This window comes from Pantherophis guttatus, chromosome 1 (genome assembly GCF_059756535.1).
Source record: "Pantherophis guttatus breed Tessera chromosome 1, ASM5975653v1, whole genome shotgun sequence".
Taxonomy (NCBI): domain Eukaryota; kingdom Metazoa; phylum Chordata; class Lepidosauria; order Squamata; family Colubridae; genus Pantherophis; species Pantherophis guttatus.
Window position 1 is genome coordinate 12465228 of NC_142063.1, and position 22627 is coordinate 12487854.

General features: G+C 45.3%; 1 protein-coding gene across 1 annotated transcript in view; it reads right to left on the reverse strand.

The window, feature by feature from the left end:
* The window catches only part of LOC117668570 (granulocyte colony-stimulating factor receptor-like), a 54859-nt gene extending 45086 nt beyond the window's left edge, over positions 1-9773 (reverse strand). Inside the window, exons 1-2 of the mRNA XM_087893654.1 lie at positions 9697-9773; positions 2095-2173 (exon numbers count right to left, since the gene is read on the reverse strand). Coding sequence (XP_087749780.1) covers positions 2095-2149 — 55 coding nt within the window. The 5' untranslated portion in view covers positions 2150-2173; positions 9697-9773. The remainder of the gene's footprint in view (positions 1-2094; positions 2174-9696) is intronic.
* Between the last annotated feature and the right edge of the window lie 12854 nt (positions 9774-22627).

Here is a 22627-nt window from a genome sequence, read left to right on the forward strand (position 1 = left end):
CTGCGTCATAATCTTTTAACAATCCCATAATCCCTTGCGGGGTGGAGTCAAGGCAACTGAATGAAGCTAGCAGATTGTTTACTGGCCGGATGCCCTTCCTGTTGCCAATGAGGAGTTTTGCTCAGCAGATATATTCTCATTGTGCCCAGAGAGAGAGGGAAATATCTGCCTCTGCTTAGGATCGAACTCACAGCCTCCTGATTGTGAGGCGAGAGCTCCACCTCTAGGCCACCGCACCACTCCTTGATCACGTGACCATGGGGAGGCCTAAACGGTCGTAAGTGTGAAAAAAACCGTCACGCCACTTTTTCTCAGTGCCGTTGTAACTTTGAACCGTCACTGAACAAACTGTTGTAAATCGAGGGCTTTCGGTATATTTATCTTTTGGGAAGTCTGCTTCAAAGGGTTGCTAAGCAACCGGTCGTAAGTCGAGGACTGCCTGCGCTTCAAAATGAGCAAGTGCTTATATTTAGACTGGAGGACTACGTCAGTGCTCTGCGGTTTATTTCCTGGAGCATTTAATTGTAGAGAAGGCAAGATAACAGCTTCAACGGGGGGTGTTATTGATTTGACATCTGCTAATGATCTGATGGACAGAGAAAGACACTTCTTTTGAAAATGAGGAACTCAAGCTAAGTTTATGGGCAGTCCTTCACTTACAACAGTTCCATTTAGTGACCGAAGTTACACTGGCACTGAAAAAAAAAGTGATTTATTTTTCACACTTATGACTGTTGCAGCATCCCCAGGATCGTGTGGTCAAAACTCAGGACTGTTGGCAACTGGTTCGTATTTATGACGGTTGCCGTCTCCCGGGATCTCATGTGATTCCCTTTTGCAACCTTCTGACGGGCAGAGTCAATGGGGAAGCCAGCTTCACTTAACAACTGCATTCTTACAGGTAGTCCTCGACTTACGACCACAATGGAGCCCAACATTTCTTTCGTTAAGCGGGACATTTTTTTCAGTGAGCTTTGCCCCGTTTTACGACCTTTCTTGCCACAGTTGTTAAGTGAATCACTGCAGTTTCATAAGTGAGTCACACGGTTGTTTAGTGAATCTGGGTTCCCCCTCGACTTTGCTTGCCGGAAGGTCGCGAAAAAGGGATTTGCGTGACCTGGAGACACTGCGAACGTCATAAATGCGAGCCAGTGGCCAAGCATCTGAATTTTGATCGCGTGATCATGGGGATGTTACAAAGGTTGTAAGCAGGGGTGAAATCCAAAATTTTTCCCTACCGGTTCTTTGGCGTGGCTTGGAGGGCATGGCAGGGGAAGGATATTGCAAAATCTCCATTCCCACCCCACTCCAGGGGAAGGATACTGCAAAATCTCTATTCCCTTCCCTCCTGGGGGAAGGATATTGCAAAATCTCCATTCCTACCCCACTCTGGGGCCAGCCAGAGGTGGTGTTTCCCGGTTCTCTGAACTACTCAAAATTTCCGCTACCGGTTCTCCAGAACCTGTTAGAATCTGCTGGATTTCACCCCTGGTCATAAGTGTGAAAAATGGGCATAGGTCACTTTTTTCAGTGCGGTTGTAACTTTGAATGGTCACTAAGTGAACGGTTCTAAGTCGAGGACTACCTGTAATTTAATAAATGCAGTCATTCGCTTTACACCTGGTGCAAGGAAGATCCTAGAATGGAGCAAAACTCCCTTAACAAATGTCTCTGTCAGCGTCCCAGCACTGACATATATAAAGAGAGGAGAAGTTTGAACTTTTGCCTACTAAATCCTTTTGAAGATTCTGTCTCCTCGGAGATGGGAGAGGGGGGAGACATTCCTGTGATCTGACGAAGAAGAGATCAGGAAAGTGACTTGGAAGATAGCCAATGAGAAGCAGAGAATTGGGGATCGGAAAGGGAGGGATTGGGGGGCAAAGGTCAGTACTGACCGCGAAAGAGCCAGGATCAGATCACTGTGCTCAAATAAGGAGAAAATTTCCTTAATGATCGACAGTTTGGAAATTCATTTATTTTGAGATAGCATTGAAACCTGACAGTCTTGTTTAGCGACAGAAGTGTTAGGGGCTTGACTACGGTTGTACGCCCATACCGAACCCACCAAAAACTCTTCTGGACCTCCGTTCTTACCTAAGCAGGAGAGACAGGTGAGAAGAACCACGATCCACGCTAGCGTGAGGGACATCCTGAAGCTCACAGCGCACGGCAGCTGCAAAGAGATGACAATGGCAGGCATTTAAAATCCCTCTTCTCTTTTATTCCCCCTTTTATGAAAATCAAATCGGTGTGCCTGAGGCACATTTTAAATTATGCAGGTACACGCTTCGAGCGAACTCCCCCTGCTCGGTCGCTCCACAAAGCTGGCAACCAGGAAGAGATGACTTAGAGAGCGAGAAGGATTCAGCTGTTGCTTTTTGGCTCCATTGAATTAAGAAAGAGGGCTGTGAAAAGGGATAATCGCCTGGGATGGACATATGATACAGAAGGATCTTGACAGACTTGAATATTGGGCCCTCTCTAACAAAATGAAATTCAACGGTTGAAAATAGTAAAGTTCTGCATTTAGGCAAGGAAAACAAAAATGCACAGGTACGAACCTTTATTTATAACCTGATCTCCCAGTTGCGTCCCTTTCTGGATCGGGACGCCCTGCGCACTGTCACTCATGCCCTCGTCACTTCCCGGCTGGACTATTGTAATGCTCTCTACATGGGGCTCCCCTTGAGGAGCACCCGGAGGCTCCAGCTGGTCCAGAATGCGGCCGTGCGAGTAATAATGGGGCCGACTCGTCGCTCCCATGTAACATCCATCTTGCGCGAGCTGCACTGGCTCCCGGTGGTCTTCCGGGTGCGCTTCAAGGTGTTGGTTACCACCTTTAAAGCGCTCCATGGCTTAGGACCTGGTTACCTACAGGACCGCATTCTGCCACCGGTAGCCTCCCACCGACCAATACGTTCCCACAGAGAGGGCCTCCTCAGGGTGCCGTCAGACAAACAGTGCAGGCTGGCGACCCCCAGGGGGAGAGCCTTCTCTGTGGGGGCCCCGGCCCTATGGAACGAACTGCCCCCGGACATACGAAGGATCCCCGACCTCCATGCCTTCCGTCGCGCTCTGAAGACCCTATTATTCCAGCAAGCTGGTCTGACAGGATAAAGGTTTTTTAAATTGGGTTTTAAAATGATCTTAAATTGGGTTTTAAAATAGGGGTTTTAAAATGATTTTAGTTGGATGTTTTAAATTTGGCCGAATGATTGAATTATTTTAATAAGCTTTTAATTTTTGTTGTATATTGTTTTCACCATGGCTGTTCACCGCCCTGAGTCCCTCGGGAGAAGTGCGGTATATAAATATAACTAACTAACTAACTAACTAACTAACTAACTAACTAACTAACTAACTAACAGTCTAGGTGGAACCTCGCTCAATAGTAGTAACTGTGAGGGGGATCTTGGAGTCCTAGTAGACAACCATTTAAATATGGGAAAGTTTTTCAGTTTTATTTCTTATACACATAATATAAAATGTACATTTTCTTATACATAATTAATCCTACATATACATGTTTTCCTTAAAGAAAGCATTAGAATAAGGCATTTTAATTACATTCGGAGTTACTCTTCTACTCTTTCTTCCCTCATTTTGCAACAACCCTTCTTCTTCTTTTCCTCTTTTCCTTCCCTCCCTCCTCTCCTGCTTTCTCTTCCCTCCTCTCCTACCTCATCCTACTTCCCCTTCCTATCCCCCACTCCTCTTTTCCCCCTACTCACCTTCTCTCCTACTCCTATCCCCTACCCTTCCTTCCTCTCCTTTTCCCTTTCTTCCATTCGACAACCATTTAAATATGAGCCAGCTGTGTGCAGCAGCTGCCAAAAAAGCCAACACAGTTCTAGGCTGCATCACCAGAGGGATAGAATCAAGACCATGTGAAGTCTTAATACCAGGGGTGAAATCCAGCAGGTTCTGACAGGTTCTGAAGAACCGGTAGCGAAAATTTTGAGTAGTTTGGAGAACTGGTAAATACCACCTGGGTGGAAATGGAGATTTTGCAGTATCCTTCCCCTGCCACATCGACCAAGCCATGCCCACCAAGCCATACCACACAGAACCAGTAGTAAAAATATTTGAATTTCACCACTGCTTAATACTATTTTATAATGCCTTGGTAAGGCCACACTTGGAATCCTGCATCCAGTTTTGGTCGCCACGATGTAAAAAAAGTTTTGAGACTCTAGAAGGAGTGCAGAGAAGAGCAGCAAAGATGATTAGGGGACTGGAGGCTAAAACATATAAAGAACGGTTGCTGGAATTGGGTATGTCTAGTTTAATGGAAAAAAGGACTAGGAGTGGGTGGCTGGGGAATTCTGGGAGTTGAAGTCCACCCATCTTAAAGCTGCAGAGGTTGAAAAACACTGATCTAATTGCTGTCATTAGGTTAGATTAGAAAGGGGGGTATTTATTAAAATACCCCTTGAAGAGAGGATGCCATCTCAAGAAAGATTACATAATCGTCTGATTTCAAGGTCCCACAGGATTATTGGACTATGTAAATGGGTATTCCTCAATTTACGACCACAATTTTCCCTAAAATTTCCATTGCTAAAGAAGTTAATGGTTGAGTTTCGCACCATTTTTTGGGCCAAAGTTGTTAAGCAAATTGCTGCAGTTGTTAAACGAATCATGCAGTTATTCACTGAATCTGGCTACACCTCCCCCTCCCCCCCTGGAGTTTGCTTGTCCGGAGCTGCCTGGGAAGGTTACAAAATAGTGATCGCATTTTTTATTTATTTATTAATTCAACTTATATACCGCCCTTCTCCCCAGGGGGACTCAGGGCGGTGACCCTGAGGATAATGCAACTGTCCTAAATACCTTCTAGTTGCAAATTTTATTGTGTGATTGTGGGGATGCTGTAAAACTGGTCATCGGTCATTTTTTATCAGTGCTTTTGAAACTTCGAATGGTCACTAAATGAACTGTTGTAAGTCAAGGACTAACTATAAGGACTAACTCTACTTCTGATTGTTTGTGTATCAAAATGCAAAGAGGAAAGCGTGATGACATGAATGATGATGATGGAGATATTGATTGGGTTTCTACACCATGTTAAGGATCAAACCCAGGTTATCAAAGCCCAAGAAACTTTGTGTATCATCCATCCATCCATCCATCCATCTCTCTAATCTATCCATGCAAATATTTTATTTCTGTTTCTGTATCTCTCTATCTTCTATCTACTTTGTATATCCACCCACATCTACCATATTTCCCTGAAAATAAGACCCTGTCTTATATTTTTTTGAACCCCGAAATAAGAGCTTGGCCTTATTTTCGGGGAGGTCTTATTATTTTGGGGCCCATGGAGCAAGACAGGGATCGTCTTGCTGTCTTATCTGATTTCCAGCTCTGTCTCCCTAACTCTAACCAGAGGAAATGGCGGGGACTGGCTACGCATTTATTTATTTTATTTTATTTTATTTATTTTGTCGAGTAATATTTAATATTAAATATTTTCGGGAAGGGCTTATTATCCAGGGAGGTCTTATTTTTGGGGAAACACGGTAATCTATCCATCCATTTATCTTTCTCTCTCTCTTTCTTTCTTTCTCTCTCTCTCTCTCTCTCTCTCTCCCTCTATTTATCCTTCTCTTTTTCTCTTTCTCTCTCTCTAATCTGTCTATCTATCCCTCTATCTCTCACTATCTATCCCTGTGATGGCACGCAGAGCCCTCTCTGCTGGTATGCGCATCATCGTCCCAGGTCAAATCTTTGTGGCGTTCGTTTCGTGAGCTTCTGTTTCCCTGAAAACGACGAAACAGAAGTTCATGAAAGAAAAAGATCTTACCTCTTGCTAGGCTGCCAGTGTTGGGATGCCCCGCCTCCCACCGGCCAGCTGTTCTTTGGGTCTCTGCTGCGCATGTGTACATATTTGCGCATGCGTGCTTGCATGATCGCGCATGCGCATGTCTGCGCACGCACACACCTTTCAGTTTGGGCAGGTGTGCGCGCGCAGTTCGGGCATTTGGTGTCTAAAAGATTCGCCATCACTGATCTATCCTATATCTACTTTAAAATCCATCCATCCATCCATCCATCCATCCATCCGTCCGTCCAATCTATCCATTCCTCCAATATTCTCTCTTTCTCTCTTTCTGTTTCTCATCTTCTTCCCCAATCTTCAAAGTAAGTGCTTTAATTACTTTTTGGTAAAGAAACATTAATTTAATTACTTTGGTAAAGGAAAGGGCTTTGGGATGTCCAGGTGAAATTCCAATCAGCCATCCTGAAAACTTGTCCTGGTGTACTGATGGAATGGCTCCTGCTTGGCGACGGTCAGCAAGCCACCTTGTTTTATTATTATTATTATTATTATTATTATTATTATTATTATTATTATTATTATTATTATTTAATCTTTAGTGAGATTCACAGACTTTGAGGCTGGTTAATAGCTCAGCAGCTCGAGTCCTACCAAGGACCTAGGAACTGTTAAGGTATCGTCGGAGAATGTAAGCTGTTCCGAGTAAGGTGGTTTTTTGTAGAGTCAAAATGTTCAAGCCCGGCAAATTTAGAATTTCTAAATAGTGGGGTAACCCTTTGGGTATTGCTCCAAGCACTCCAATTACAATCGGGACAACACACGATTTCTTTTTCCACAGTCGCTCAACTTCAATTTGCAAGTCCCGGTACTTTGTGATTTTTTCTTGCTGCTTATCTTCAATCCGTGCATCACCAGGTATTGCAATGTCAATGAACCATATTTTTTTCTTTTCAACTATTGTTATGTCAGGTGTGTTGTGGACCAAGTGCCTGTCAGTCTGAATCCTAAAGTCCCTAAAATCCTAAAATCCTAAAGTCCCACAAGATCTTGAGTTTCTCATTCTCTAAAACTTTCTCAACCTGATGTTCCCAGTGGTATTATTATTATTATTATTATTATTATTATTATTATTATTATTATTTCATTTATTAAATTTATATGCCGCCCATCTCACTGCGAAGCACTCTTTAGGCTCATTATTGATGTTACCTAGTTTGGGTTATGAAACGGCTGCAAGAAAACCACCAAGCTTGGAGACCCCGAATTTCAACCCACAGCTACAAATATTCTCCTTTATTGATACATTTCACCTCTGAGATTGCCTCTGTGTCTCACACTGGCTGAGTATCTTCCTATCCTTATTTTTGGATACCCACCTGCTTCTCTCCCCTCCTTCTTCCCTGCCCGTCTTCTATCCCCTTAAACGTTTTCATCGGAGTAAAAAAAAAAAATTCAAAAAAACAACAACAAATAGACAATTTTTCACTTCCTGCAAATCTGCCTACTTTCCTGAGAGCTGAATTTCCAGACAGTCAAAGAACTGGATGGTCCTGTTCGCCTTGGTTGTTCTGGAGGGCAAAGCTAGAGTTGAACGTTTCAGGGCAACTAAGATTTTATGTGAATAGAATAGAATAGAATAGAATAGAATAGAATAGAATAGAATAGAATGGAATGGAATGGAATGGAATGGAATGGAATGGAATGGAATATGGAATATGGAATATGGAATATGGAATATGGAATAGGATAGGGTAGTGTAGAGTAGAATGGAATGGAATATGGAATAGGATGGAATATGCAGAATAGAATAAAATAGAATATTGAATAGATTAGAATAGAATGGAAGGGAATGGAATGGAATGGAATATGGAATATGGAATATGGAATATGGAATAGGATAGGGTAGTGTAGAGTAGAATGGAATGGAATATGGAATAGGATGGAATATGGAGAATAGAATAAAATAGAATATTGAATAGATTAGAATAGAATAGAATAGAATAGAATAGAATAGAATAGAATAGAATAGAATAGAATAGAATAGAATATAAAATTAATTATTAATTAGAATTGGAATTGGAATTGGGAATTAGAATAGAATTAGAACAGAACAGAACAGAACAGAACAGAATAACAGAGTTGGAAGGGATCTTGGAGGTCTTCTAACTTCTGGAGGCAAGTAGTTCCACTGATTAATTGTTCTCACTGTCAGGAAATTCCTCCTTAGTTCTAAGTTGCTTCTCTCCTTGATTAGTTTCCACCCATTGCTTCTTGTCCTGCCCTCAGGACAACCTTTGGAGAATAGCTTTGACCAGTGGTAGGATTCAAATAATTTAACAACCGGTTCTGTGCCCTAATAATTTCTTCCAACAACCAGTTCATGATACTGCTCAGAAAATTAACAACTGGTTCTCCCGAAGTGGTGCGAACCGGCTGAATCCCACCACTGGCTTTGACTCCCTCTTCTTTGTGGCAGCCCCTGAGATATTGGAACACTGCTATCATGTCACCCCTAGTCCTTCTTTTCATTAAGCTAGACATTAAATGAGACGCTAAACTAAACAGTTAGTTGTATCTCGCCTTTATTATTTTTACAAACAGCTCAAGGCAGCGAATATATCTAAACATAGCTTCCCTCTCCTATTTTCCACACCACAACAACCCTGTGAGGTCGGTTGGCCTGAGAGAAGGAGAGGGACTGGCCCATAGCGGTCATTTAAGAACAGGAGTTTGGACACAAACTGTGCAATTGAAAGATTTCAGCCTTGAATAGGTAAAGGTTCCCCTCACACATATAGTCGTTCCCAACTCTAGGGGGCGGTGCTCATTTATGTTTCAAAGCCGAAGAACCAGCACTGTCCAAAGACGTCTCCGTGGTCCTGTGGCCGACATGACTAAACGCCAAAGGCGCACAGAACTCTGTTACCTTCCCACCAAAGGTGGTCCCTATTTTTCTACTTGCATTTTTTACGTGCTTTCGAACTGCTAGGTTGGCAGAAGCTGGGACGAGTCACGGGAGCTCACCCCGTTATGTGGCACTAGGGATTCGAACCGCTGAACTGCCGACCTTTCGATCGACAAGCTCAGCGTCTTAGCCACTGAGCCACCACGTTGAATAACTGCCCTCTAATGCATCCTTCTAAGGCAGAGCTGTATTCCCCATATTGGCTGGGGAATTCTGGGAGTTGAAGTCCACCTGTCTTAAAGTTACTGAAAGTTGGATACCTCCTGCTCTAAAGCTACTATTCTCTCAATGAGAATGAATTTTAAAAAAAATAGAAATAGGTGTTTTGACCGCAGATTCTTACACCCTCATCCATTCCTGATTAAAATCCCTTTCTCTTCATTGCCAAAGGAGAGTTGTTTTAATCTACAGTGGTGCCCCAAAAGAACCAGGAGGTGTCCGATAGCACCTTTTTCTGCTTAAACCGATTTTATCCCAAAGCAGAAACTTTTATGATCTGGAGCTCCCCTCATCAGATGCATTTCTCTTCTCTCAATTCTTCTCTCCATCTAACAGACTCTTTGCTTCTTTTAACAATGTTCTTCATGGGGGGAAAAAAACAAACCCTCACATCCTTTGTCTCTATGGCCCCGCGTGCAGGACATTAACCAGTGGGTTTGGAAAGTGTCAGGAGGGATTGTAAGAGAACGGTTGGTTTATGACTGCAAATACGGCCTTGGCCAGCTCTTCAAAACAGGAGTTTGGCGAAGTTTTGTCTGTCGCATCCCTCAGCCCTTGAACCCCCAGCCCCACCTCTTCGCTCAGGACCTAAAAAAAAATGGGCCATAGCAATTAATCTCTCTGTTGCTCTCCGACGTCAGAAAAAGCCTTATCAGTCCCTTCTGCAGCTTCTAACTCGGTCCTGCTGTTCCTTCTCTGCTAAATGACACTTTGAAAGACTGGTACTTACCTCTGAGCGAAGCTGTGGCTGCCGCCGTTTTGGGAACTCATCGCTTCTCGCACACCGATGCAAATGGGGCGTGCTGCGTTTCTAGACAAAAGGCAAGCAACAGGGAAACAAAAATCATCAGGACTTTCTGCTTTCATTCTGGACGTTGGAGATCTTGGCGTTTCTTGCCAGCCACAGAAATGTATGCGGTCTCTCTGCTTTTGAAAAGAGTCCCCCAAAAAACCCTCTAACTGGTTCTAGAATAAAGGGCCCTCCCTCCCTTGAGTTAAAAGAGAGAGAGAATGAGAGAGGAAGAGAGAAAGAGGAACATACAGAGAGAGAGAGAGAGAAAGAGGAAGAAAAAGTGGGAGAGATAAAGTAAGAGAGAGAGAAAGAGAGAGAGAGAGAAAGAAGAGGAGAGAGAAAAAAAAAGAGGAAGAGAGAAAGAAAGAGATACAGAGAAAGGGAGAGAGAAAGTGAGAGAAAGACAAAAACAGAGAGAGAGATGTTTGTGTGTGAGAGAGAGAGAGAGAAGAAAAGAGAAAACCAAGAGAGAAAGAGAGAAAGAAAGAGAGAAAGAGAAAGGGAGAGAGAAAGTGAGAGAAAGAGACAAAAACACACAGAGAGATGCATGTGTGTGTGTGAGAGAGAGAAGAAAAGAGAAAACCAAGAGAGAAAGAGAGAAAGAAAGAGAGAAAGAGAAAGAGAAAGGGAGAGAGAAAGAGAGAGAAAGAGACAAAAACAGAGAGAGAGATGTATGTATGTGTGTGAGAGAGAGAAGGAAAGAGAAAAACAAGAGAGAAAGGTCTCAACCCTAGCATAAAATCCACTTCCTTACTGGTTAAGACAGAAAGCTCACTTTCAAATTGGAAACTGGAGGTCCATCTCATATAGATAAAAGCTGAGAAGCCTCCAGAGGCTGAGAGAAACAGGTGAGGAGGGAGAGCAAAGCTTTGTACAAGCTGCCTGTTATGAAGGGGTGTGGCCTATGCTCCCTGGCCAATCAGCAGAAAGCCCCAGGGAGGAGTCCGAAGAGTCCAGCCTGAAGATGCCAGAGGAGAAAATGGGACAACCTGCGAGGTTGGAACTGGACTTCAGGACACCTAATGGGTTTTCTTAATATTATTTACCTTTCTTATTATGTCAACAAATCAAGTCAGGTTTCTTCCTCAAAGCACTGATGACCAGGTTCAAATGATCCGACTTTGGACACACGGTGTGAAGACTCATCTCTCTGAAAAAGGTTCTGAGGCTGGGAAAGATGGAAGAGAAGAGAAGGGAAAACAAGGGAAGAGAAGACTAGGGAAGGGAAGGGAAGGGAAGAGAAGAGAAGGCAGGGGAGGGCAGGAGAAGAGAGAGGAGGGGAGGGGAGGAGAGAGGGGAGGAGAGGAGGGCAGGGGAGAGGAGAAGAAAAGGGAGAGGAGAGGAAAGGAGAGAAGGCAGGAGAGGAGGGGAGGGAGAGAGGAGGGAGAGAGGAGAGGAGAGGAAGAGAAGAGAAGAGCCTTGGTGGCGCAGCAGACTAAAGTGCTGTTAAGTAGCACCAGCTGCCTGCAATTACTGCAAGTTCAAATCTCACCAGGCTCAAGGTTGACTCAGCCTTCCATCCTTTCGAGGTAGGTAAAATGAGGACCCGGATTGTGGGGGCAATAAGCTGACTTTGTATAAAAAAGAACACCGCTTGGGGGGGGGGGGCGAAAGCCCTACTAAGCAGGTATATACAAAAGTATGAAGGCTATTGCTTAACGCATTGTAAGCTGCCCTGAGTCTCCGGAGAAGAGCGGCACATAAATCGAACCAATAAATAAATAAAGAAGAGAAGAGAAGAGAAGAGAAGAGAAGAGAAGAGAAGAGAAGAGAAGAGAAGAGAAGAGAAGAGAAGAGAAGCGAGGGACTGCTTCTCTCCTTGATTAGTTTCCATCCGTTGCTTCTTGTCCTGCCTTCAGGTGCTTTGGAGAATAGCTTGACCCCCTTCTTCTTTTTGGCAGCCCCTCAAATATTGGAACATTTTTCTCAGCACTGTCATAAATCTGAACCATCCTTTAACAAATGGCCATATGTTGAGACTTCCTGTGTCTATCCCAGCCGTCTGCTTTGCAAACAGCTATTCCACCCTCGGTGGAATCTATCTTGCTCCTCCCCGCTTCCAGTTTGGGGGCAATGAGAAAGGGGTTGTCCTGCCCAATATTGGCTTTTGCTCTGCCCACTTCCAGTGTACCATCTTTTGGAGGCAAGTCGTTCCACCGATTAATTGTCCTCACTGTCAGGAAATTTCTCCTTGGTTCTAGGTTGCCTCTCTCCTTGATTAGTTTCCATTCATTCCTTCTTGACCTACCCTCAGGTGCTTGGAGAAGATGTTGTACCCCTCTTCTCTGTGACAGTCCCTCAAATATTGGAAGGTTGCTATGGTGTCAGCCCTTGTTCTTCTCTTCATTAGATTAGACCAGGGGTCTGCAACCTTAAACACTCAAAGAGCCATTTGGACCCGTTTCCCACAGAAAAGAAAACACCGGGAGCCACAAAACCCTTCCCGTGCCTGACTATTTCTTGAGTGGCCACAAAACTAGCATATGTAGTTGAATTAAACATTCTGTTTTCTTCTGAAACTTTTCTTTTCTTGGATTTATCCATGGTTGGCCTATCGGGGGTTGAAAAGCTCAATACATCGCATGTTGGTGGGTGTCGCACATTGGTGGTTGCGATGCATATTTTGAGTGACAGCCGCAGCAGAGGGGTCAAAGAGCCACATGCAGCTCCAGAGCTGCAGGTTGCTGAATCCTGGATTAGACATATCCAGTTCCTGCAACCGTTCTTCATATGTTTTAGCCTCTGAACTTCTGATCATGGTTGCTCTTCTCTGCACTCTTTCTAGGGCAGGGTGTCAAATTCAAGGCCGGATCTGGCCCATGGGGTGCTTAGATCTGGCCCACAGGGCCAGCCTGGAAACAGCAAAGGAACGGCCTGCAGTGCCTCTTCCAGCGAAAATGGAGCCCGTGTGCCCCTCCCCCAGCTCCATTTTGAGCATGCAAGAAGGGACAGGAAAGGAGAAAGGGATGGGAAGAGAGCAAGAAAAGAAAAATAAGGAAAGAACGGAAGGAAGAAGAAAGGAGAATGAAGAGGGAAGGAAAAAGAAGAAGAAGGAAGGAAGGAAGGAAAAGAATGAAAGATGGGAAGGGAGCAAGGAAGGAAAAATAAAGAAAGAGCGGAAGGAAGAAGAAAGGAGAATGAAGAGGGAAGGAAAAAGAAGAGAAGAGAAGAGAAGAGAAGAGAAGAGAAGAGAAGAGAAGGAAGGAAGAAAGATGGGAAGAGAGCAAGAAAAGAAAAATAAGGAAAGTGGAAGGAAGAAGAAAGGAGAATGAAGAGGGAAGGAGAAAGAAGAGAAGAGAAGAGAAGAGAAGAGAAGAGAAGGAAGGAAGGAAGGAAGATGGGAAGAGAGCAAGGAAGGGAAAATAAGGAAAGAGTGGAAGGAAGAAGAAAGGAGAATGAAGAGGGAAGGAAAAAGAAGAGAAGAGAAGAGAAGGAAGGAAGGAAGGAAGGAAGGAAGGAAGGAAGGAAGGAAGGAAGATGGGAAGAGAGCAAGGAAGGGAAAATAAGGAAAGAGTGGAAGGAAGAAGAAAGGAGAATGAAGAGGGAAGGAAAAAGAAGAGAAGAGAAGAGAAGAGAAGGAAGGAAGGAAGATGGGAAGAGAGCAAGGAAGGGAAAATAAGGAAAGAGTGGAAGGAAGAAGAAAGGAGAATGAAGAGGGAAGGAAAAAGAAGAGAAGAGAAGAGAAGAGAAGAGAAGAGAAGAGAAGAGAAGAGAAGGAAGGAAGGAAGGAAGGAAGGAAGGAAGATGGGAAGAGAGCAAGGAAGGGAAAATAAGGAAAGAGTGGAAGGAAGAAGAAAGGAGAATGAAGAGGGAAGGAAAAAGAAGAGAAGAGAAGAGAAGGAAGGAAGGAAGGAGATTATAATGAGAGTGAGGGAGGGTCTCAGGGAAGTCTTGCCTTAGTACTTGGCCACCACAGGAGGCCCTGACACGAGTCCTGTGTCACGCCTACCCCGCCCACGCCCACCCGGCCACCCGAGGTGAAACGCAACCCTGATGCGGCCCTCAATGAAATTGAGTTTCACACTCCTGTTCCAGGGTCTCAACGTCTTTTTTGCATTGTGGTGACCAGAACTGGATGCAGTATTCCAACGTTGGCCTCACAATGTGAAAGGTGCCATCGTGTCATGCTTTTATCACTTCACATTAAGCCCTGGCTGACTGAAGACTCAGTCCGTCGTGGGTCTGAAACTGTGATCTGGCAATCTGAAGTCTAGAGATAAATTGGGATCCTGTGCAGAAGATAAAAGAGGATTAAAAGAGCCTTGATAGTACAGTGGTCTAAGCACCCTGTTATTAACATTCAGCTGCCTGCAATTACTGCAGGTTCGAATCTCACCAAGGCTCAAGGTTGACTCAGCCTTCCATCCTTTCTAAGGTAGGTGAAATGAGGACCCAGTTTGTGGGGGGAATAAGCTGACTTTGTATAAATATACAAAAGGATGAAGGCTATTGCTGAGCACATTGTAAGCCGCCCTGAGTCTCTGGAGAAGGGCGGCATATAAATCAAATTAAAAAAAAAAAATTAAAAAAAAAAAATTAAAGAGCCGAGAAGTGTTCAAGAGGTCTCAATGTTCAGTCATAAGAAGAAGCTACTTTGGATCTCGATACGTTGGGCCTGCAGGAGAGATGACTGACAAGAGATAGAGGAGCTGTTTTTGATTTACTTTAAATATAAGGAAAAGCTTTCTGTTGGCAAGAGGTGAATATCCATGAAAGATTCGACATCTAGAGGTTGTAAATTGCTCGCCTTTGGAGATTTTTAAGAGGCTGGGCAGTTTAATATTCAGAATGGCTGAAATTCCAACTTCAGTCTTGCATTATTTATCAGATCTGGCACCTACCAGGCTGGATTTAGGTCCAATAATCTCTAAACCAGTGTTTTTCAACCTTGACAACTTTAAATTCTGTGGACTTCAATTCCCAGAATTTTCCAGCCAGCCATGATTTTAAAGTTCCCAAGGTTGAAAAATGCTGGTATAAACAGCCACCTAATAGCAAGATAATAAGAGCACAGCTTGGCCAAGTGGTTAAGGCACCAGGGTAGAACCTGGGAGGCTGGGAGTTCTAGTCCCACCTTAGCCATGAAAGCCAGCTGGGTGACTTTGGGCCAATCACTGGGAGATGGTGAGTTCTCGTCCCACCTTAGGCACGAAAGCCAGTTGGGCAGTAGTGAAATGCTACTGGTTTGCACTGGTTCAGGTGAACTAGTAGTAATAAAATCTACCAGTTCGGCGAACTGGTAGTAAAAAAAAAAAGTTACCGGCTGATCCGAACTGGTATTTCCGACGATCAGCTGTGCCGCACGATTTATAAATTTTGCGGCACAGCTGTTCCCCCCCTTGCTGTTCTACTTACCTTCAAATGGTTTCTTTTTCTGCGCAAAGCGCACATTTGGTATGCACTGCGCATGTGCACAGTGTGTATTCACTGTACATGCATGTGCAGCGTGCACTTGGTGCACACTGCACATGCGTGCATGTGACCGTTGGTGACCAGTGGAGGATTTCACCACTGCAGTTGGGTGACTTTGGGCTAATCACCAGGAGACAGTGAATTGTAGTCCTACCTTAACTTTAGGCATAAAAGCTGGGTGACTTTGAGCCAGTAACTCTCTTTCAATCTAATCCACCTCACAGGATTGTTGTTGTGAGGAAAATAGGGAGAAAGGAAGGAGTATTAGGTGTGTTTGCCATTTTGAGTTACTTACAAAGTACCGTGTTTCCCCCAAAATAAGACCCTGTCTTATATTTTTTTGAATCCTGAAATAAGCGCTTGGCCTTATTGCCATGTGCTCAAAAGTACGATTGGGCTTATTATCAGGGGATGTCTTATTTTGGGGGAAACAGGGTAGTAATGGCAGGATAAAAAGAGAGAGGGGGGAGAGGGAGGGAGGGAGGGAGAGAGAGAGAGAGAGAGAGAGAGGGAGAGAGAGGATATGTTGAGTAAAAGTCTTATCAATCACAGGCTTTTACTGATGGAAAATACCTTTATAGGTTTTTTTGGGGGGGAAAAACTTTTTCCTTCCCGCAAGAGAAAGATTTCCATTCTGCTCCTGACCCCCACCCCTTCCATTTCAGGTTTCAGGGAACTTCAAAGGGCCCCCCGAATGTACTTTGAAAAAGGTAGGTTTACGTTTGTGTGTATTTTCTCTTCAGGGAGACCGGTACGTGTGTCTCCGTGACGGAGAGATCAGCTTGTTCCCAGGGACAGCAGCGATCAAATATGCAAGAGTAAAACAGCTTTGAGTCAGGTTGTTGGTTGTGGTGGGGGAGGCAACTAAGCACCTGCAAACAACAATCTCTGCCCCCCCTCCCCTCGGAAAGCTGCCTCTTGTTCTCAAGGGTCTTTGCAAATCCAATCAGCTGAGGAAATAAACCTGTTCGGCTTCTGTGCCCAAAGCAGCCCTCAAAACTTTTCGGTGACATGTTCCCGAGAGGGGAAGGGAACCGCAGGCAATGAAAAAATAAAATAAAAATAAAAACCAACGCCGGCTCCTTTAGCTGTGCTGCTAAAGTTTCGTGCGTTCAGGTAACAGGTAGGTTATTCTGTGCAACTGGAGGGGATGGAATGTCACGATCTAAATTCGGGTTCATATAAGGGGAGAGAAGTGGAGGCAAAATGGAAGCGTGAGGGAGGGGAAAGGGAACAGGGGACTTTTTAAAAATTCATGTTAGGCATGACATGAAAGCTGACTGGGTGACTTTGGGCCAATCACCAGGAGATTGGGAATTCTAGGCCCACTTTAGGCACAAAAGCTGACTGGGTGATTTTGGGCCAATCACCAGGAGATTGGGAATTCTAGGCCCACTTTAGGCACGAAAGCTGACTGGGTGACTTTGGGCCAATCATCAGGAGATTGGGAATTCTAGGCCCACTTTAGGCACAAAAGCTGACTGGGTGATTTTGGGCCAATCACCAGGAGATTGGGAATTCTAGGCCCACTTTAGGCACAAAAGCTGACTGGGTGACTTTGGGCCAATCATCAGGAGATTGGGAATTCTAGGCCCACTTTAGGCACGAAAGCTGAGTGGGTGACTTTGGGCCAATCACCAGGAGATTGGGAATTCTAGGCCCACTTTAGGCACGAAAGCTGACGGGGTGACTTTGGGCCAATCACCAGGAGATTGGGAATTCTAGGCCCACTTTAGTCACGAAAGCTGACTGGGTGACTTTGGGCCAATCACCAGGAGATTGGGAATTCTAGGCCCACTTTAGGCACGAAAGCTGACTGGGTGACTTTGGGCCAATCACCAGGAGATTGGGAATTCTAGGCCCACTTTAGGCACGAAAGCTGACTGGGTGACTTTGGGCCAATCACCAGGAGATTGGGAATTCTAGGCCCACTTTAGGTACGAAAGCTGACTGGGTGACTTTGGGCCAATCACCAGGAGATTGGGAATTCTAGGCCCACTTTAGGCACGAAAGCTGACTGGGTGACTTTGGGCCAATCACCAGGAGATTGGGAATTCTAGGCCCACTTTAGGCAGGAAAGCTGACTGGGTGATTTTGGGCCAATCACCAGGAGATTGGGAATTCTAGGCCCACTTTAGGCACGAAAGCTGACTGGGTGACTTTGGGCCAATCACCAGGAGATTGGGAATTCTAGGCCCACTTTAGGCACGAAAGCTGACTGGGTGACTTTGGGCCAATCATCAGGAGATTGGGAATTCTAGGCCCACTTTAGGCACGAAAGCTGACTGGGTGACTTTGGGCCAATCACCAGGAGATTGGGAATTCTAGGCCCACTTTAGGCACGAAAGCTGACTGGGTGACTTTGGGCCAATCACCAGGAGATTGGGAATTCTAGGCCCACTTTAGGCACGAAAGCTGACTGGGTGATTTTGGGCCAATCACCAGGAGATTGGGAATTCTAGGCCCACTTTAGGCACGAAAGCTGAGTGGGTGACTTTGGGCCAATCACCAGGAGATTGGGAATTCTAGGCCCACTTTAGGCACGAAAGCTGATTGGGTGACTTTGGGCCAATCACCAGGAGATTGGGAATTCTAGGCCCACTTTAGGCACGAAAGCTGACTGGGTGACTTTGGGCCAATCATCAGGAGATTGGGAATTCTAGGCCCACTTTAGGCACGAAAGCTGAGTGGGTGACTTTGGGCCAATCACCAGGAGATTGGGAATTCTAGGCCCACTTTAGGCACGAAAGCTGATTGGGTGACTTTGGGCCAATCACCAGGAGATTGGGAATTCTAGGCCCACTTTAGGCACGAAAGCTGATTGGGTGACTTTGGGCCAATCACCAGGAGATTGGGAATTCTAGGCCCACTTTAGGCAGGAAAGCTGAGTGGGTGACTTTGGGCCAATCACCAGGAGATTGGGAATTCTAGGCCCACTTTAGGCACGAAAGCTGATTGGGTGACTTTGGGCCAATCACCAGGAGATTGGGAATTCTAGGCCCACTTTAGGCATGAAAGCTGACTGGGTGATTTTGGGCCAATCACCAGGAAAGTGGGAGTTCTAGTCCCGCTTTTGGCTTAGAGCCAGAAGAAGGGCAGCAAATAAATCTGATAAATAATAATTGAACTTCACGCTACAGGCAATTCTCAAGTTCAGGAGTGATGGTGGTAGGGGTGTTGGATTTCCTTCCGGGGGGGGGGGCTTTACCAGACAGGACATTTAAGCCATTAAGTAGGCATCAAAACATAGAAAACTGAACAGGAAGTCAACCCGGAAACAGTAGTACAGGGAGTCCTCAACCTATGACCACAATTGAGCCCCAAATTTTTTGTTGCTGAGCGAGACAGTTATTAAGTGAGCTTTGCCCTGTTTTACAATCTTCTTTGCCACGGTCATTAAGTGGATCACTGCGGTTGTTAAGTTAATAACACAGTTGCTAAGGGAATCTGGCTTCCCCATCGACTTTGCTTGTCAGAAGGTCGCAAAAGGGGATCACATGACCCGGGGACACTGCCAGGCTCATAAATATGAACCAGTTGCCAAGCTTCTGAATTTTTATCGTGTGATCACAGGGGATGCTGCAAAAACGGTCATAAGTCACTTTTTTCAATGCTGTTGTGACTTTGAATGGTCACTAAACAAGTCTGTGTTGTAAGTTGAGGATAGCTTGTATGGCCTCAGTCGCCTGAGACTAGTTCAAAGTTGCCAGATAAATCTACAAAAACGACACCCAAAAATGCACAGATACAGTATATGTGGTACCTGGCTCAATAGATAGTAGTATCTGTGAGAGGGAACTTGGAAGTCTTAGTGGATAGTCACTTAAATATGAGCCAGCCATGTGCTGCAGTTGCCAAAAAAGCCAACACAGTTCTGGGCTGCATAAACAGGGGGATAGAATCAAGATCACGCGAAGTGTTAAGACCACTTTATAAGGCCTTGGTAAGGCCACACTTGGAATATCCTGCATCCAGTTTTGGTCGCCACGATGTAAAAAGGATGTTGAGACTCTAGAAAGAGTGCAGAGAAGAGCAACAAAGAGGATTAGGGGACTGGAGGCTAAAACATATGAAGAATGGTTGCTGGAATTGGGTATGTCTAGTTTAATGGAAAGAAGGACCAGGAGTGACATGATAGTAGTCTTCCAATATTTGTGGGGCTGCCCCAAAGAAGAAAGAGTCAAGCTATTCTCCAAAGCACCTGAGTGTAGGACAAGAAGCAATGGGTGGAAACTCATCAAGGAGAGAAGCAAGCTAGAACTAAGGAGAAATTTCCTGACAGTGAGAACAATTAATCAGTGGAACAGCTTGTCTCCAGAAGTTGTGAATGGTCCAACACTGGAAGGTTTTAAGAAGATGTTGGATAACCATTTATCTGAAATGGTTTAGGGTTTCCTGCCTAAGCAGGGGGTTGGACTAGAAGACCTCCAAGGTCCCTTCCAACTCTTCTATTCTATTCTATTCTATTCTATTCTATTCTATTCTATTCTATTCTATTCTATTCTATTCTATTCTATTCTATTCTACTGCTACTCTACTCTACTCTACTCTACTCAAAGCAGCCTCTTTTGATGTGGAAAAAATAGTTTGCATGCATCACAATAAATTGGTATGATATTAGATCGATATTTGAGGATATTATGCCAGGGGCTGGTGGCAAGGGGAGAAGTCAGGCCAGGCAGCTAGCATTGGGATCTGGTTCCCACAGTCTCGTCTTTTTCAAAAATTCGGAGAATATGCAGCTTTTTTAGCTCACTGGTTCTAAGCCCTTGACCTTGGATGGTGGTAGAAGTGTGAATTCCTTTTGAAAGGGCAGAGTCAATGGAACCAGGAAAATCTAAATTAAGCTCAGTGTGGCCTCAGGGATCATGCTATTCGAAAAAGCAGCAACAAATGCGTTTGTATGTGTGTGTGTGTTTTTGTGTGTGTACACAAAAAGAAAACGTTGAATTCGGAAATTTGAATGGTATATAATAGGCAAAGTCCCATTCGAATATGAATTTAATTTGGACTTATTGTTTGGTTCTAACTGTTCCATCTCATTCAGAAAATGTATGGACATCAGCTCCTTGAATTGCAATATTTCTTGTATCGATTGAGGGGGAAATTTTTGTGTGTGCGTGCACAGCAATCACCCCAAATATGGAGGATCCAGTTTAAATGGTATAGGGACTCCTGTTGAGCAGTGGGGTGGACTAGAAGACCTCCAAGGTCCCTTCCAGCTTTATTCTGATTGATTGATCGAATGAATATTTGATAACATTAAAGGTGATTTTCAGTTTCCGGTAGGTGGGTTTCGATTTGTTCTTAAGGCCAAAGCCTTCCCCAGCTGTACATCCATGGGAAACTTTTGACCAGAGGTGGGTTTCAGCAGGTTCTGACCAGTTCTGGAGAACCGGTAGCGGAAATTTTGAGTAGTTTGGAGAACCGGTAGTAAAAATTCTGACTGGCCCCGCCCCCATGTATTCTCTGCCTCCCGAGTCCCAGCTGATCGGGAGGAAATGGGGATTTTACAGTATCCTTCCCCTGCCACACCCACCATGCCACGTCCACCAAGCCATGCCACGCCCATCAAGCCACGCCCACAGAACCAGTAGTAAAAAAATTTTGAAACCCACCCCTGCTTTTGACATATCTGCAATAGTGCCAAAATATCTTTGCAATCTGAGGCTCAAATTTGGAACATTTTTACTGGTAGTCCTCGACTTACGACTATTCGTTTAGTGACCAGGTACACCAGCACTGAGAAGCGACCTGTGAGCGGTCCTCACACTTACGACTGTTGCAGCACCCCCTCCCCCATGGTACCACATGATCGAAGTTCGGGCGTATGGCCACTGGTGTATATATAGGTAGTCCTTGACTTACGACCACAACGGAGCCCAAAATTTATGTTCAGTGAAACATTTGTTAAGTGAGTTTTGCCCCATTTTGTGACCTTTCTTGCCACTTGCTATCTTTCTTTAGATACTGAGCTGAATAAACGTATTGGTAAAGTGGCCACCACATTTTCCAGACTTACAAAGAGAATATGGCTTAATAAGAAGCTGACGGAACGTACAAAGATCCAGTTCTACAGAGCCTGTGTCCTGAGCACACTCTTGTACTGCAGTGAGTCTTGCAGCCTCTACGCACGGCAGGAGAGAAAGTTGAACATCTTTCCTATGCGCTGTCTCCGACGTATCCTTGGCATCACCTGGCAGGACAAAGTTCCAAATAGCGCAGTCTTGGAACGTGCTGGAATTTCTAGCATGTATACCAGTGGTGGGTTCCTCCCAGTTCGGTCCGGTTCGGCCGAGCCAGTAGCGGTGACGATATGACGTCACTGAACCGGTTCTCCCTCCCCCGCCCTCCCACCCTCACCCCCCCCCCACGTTATTCTTACCTTTTATTTGGTCCCACCCCCAATCTATTGCTGCCTCCTGAGTCCCAGCTGATGACTAGAGGGAAAAAAAAACTGTTTAAACTCTTGCCGGGGGGCTTCAAAGGGCCGCCCTAGAGCTGATCAGTGTTAAAAGCAAACAAATGAGTCGGGTCGTAAGTGCGAGGACTGGTCGTAAGTGCCAGGACCTTCCAGAAATGACTCTGACCAGCTAGCCACGCCCACCTAGTCACATGACCTCCAAGCCACACCCACAAAATAAGCCACGCCCACAGAACCGGTAGTAAAAAAAATTTAGAACCCACCCCTGATATATACACTATTGAAACAGCGACGTCTACGCTGGCTTGGGCATGTCGTGAGAATGGCTGATGGTCGGATTCCGAAAGATCTCCTGTGTGGAGAATTAGTGCAGGGAAAGCGCCTCAGAGGGAGACCACAGCTGCGATATAAGGATATCTGCAAGAGGGACCTAAAGGCCCTGGGAATGGACATTAACAACTGGGAAACCGTGACCTCCCATCGTTCAGCTTGGCGGCTAAAGACGCAGCACGGCCTTCTCCAATTCGAAGAGACACTTGTTTGGCAGGCTGTGGCAAAGAGGCAGTCCCGGAACCAGCGAAATCTGGGGCTGGGCAGGAGACAGAATGTATCTGCCCTCAGTGTGGAAGGGATGGCCACTCTCGAATTGGCCTTTTTAGTCACACTAGATCCGTGATGGCGAACCTATGGCACGCATGCCACAGGTGGCACGCGGAGCCATATTGGTGGTCACGCGAGCGCAGTTTGCCGACTTCTGTTTCCAGCCTCCGGAGGGCCTCTGGGGGAGGTGGGGAAGGCCGTTTTCGTCCTCCCCAGGCTCCTAGAAAGGCTCCGGAGCGTGGGGAGAGCAAAAAACGGGTCTTTTGGTCCCATCGGAAGTCGGCAAACAGGCCGTTTCCAGCCTCCGGAGGGCCTCCAGGGGGGGTAGGGAAAGCCTTTTTCACCCTCCCCAGGCTCCTAGAAAGTCTCTGGAGCCTGGGGAAGGTGAAAAACGGGGCCACAGTGCCATTGCGTGCCAAAAGTCAGGGGGGG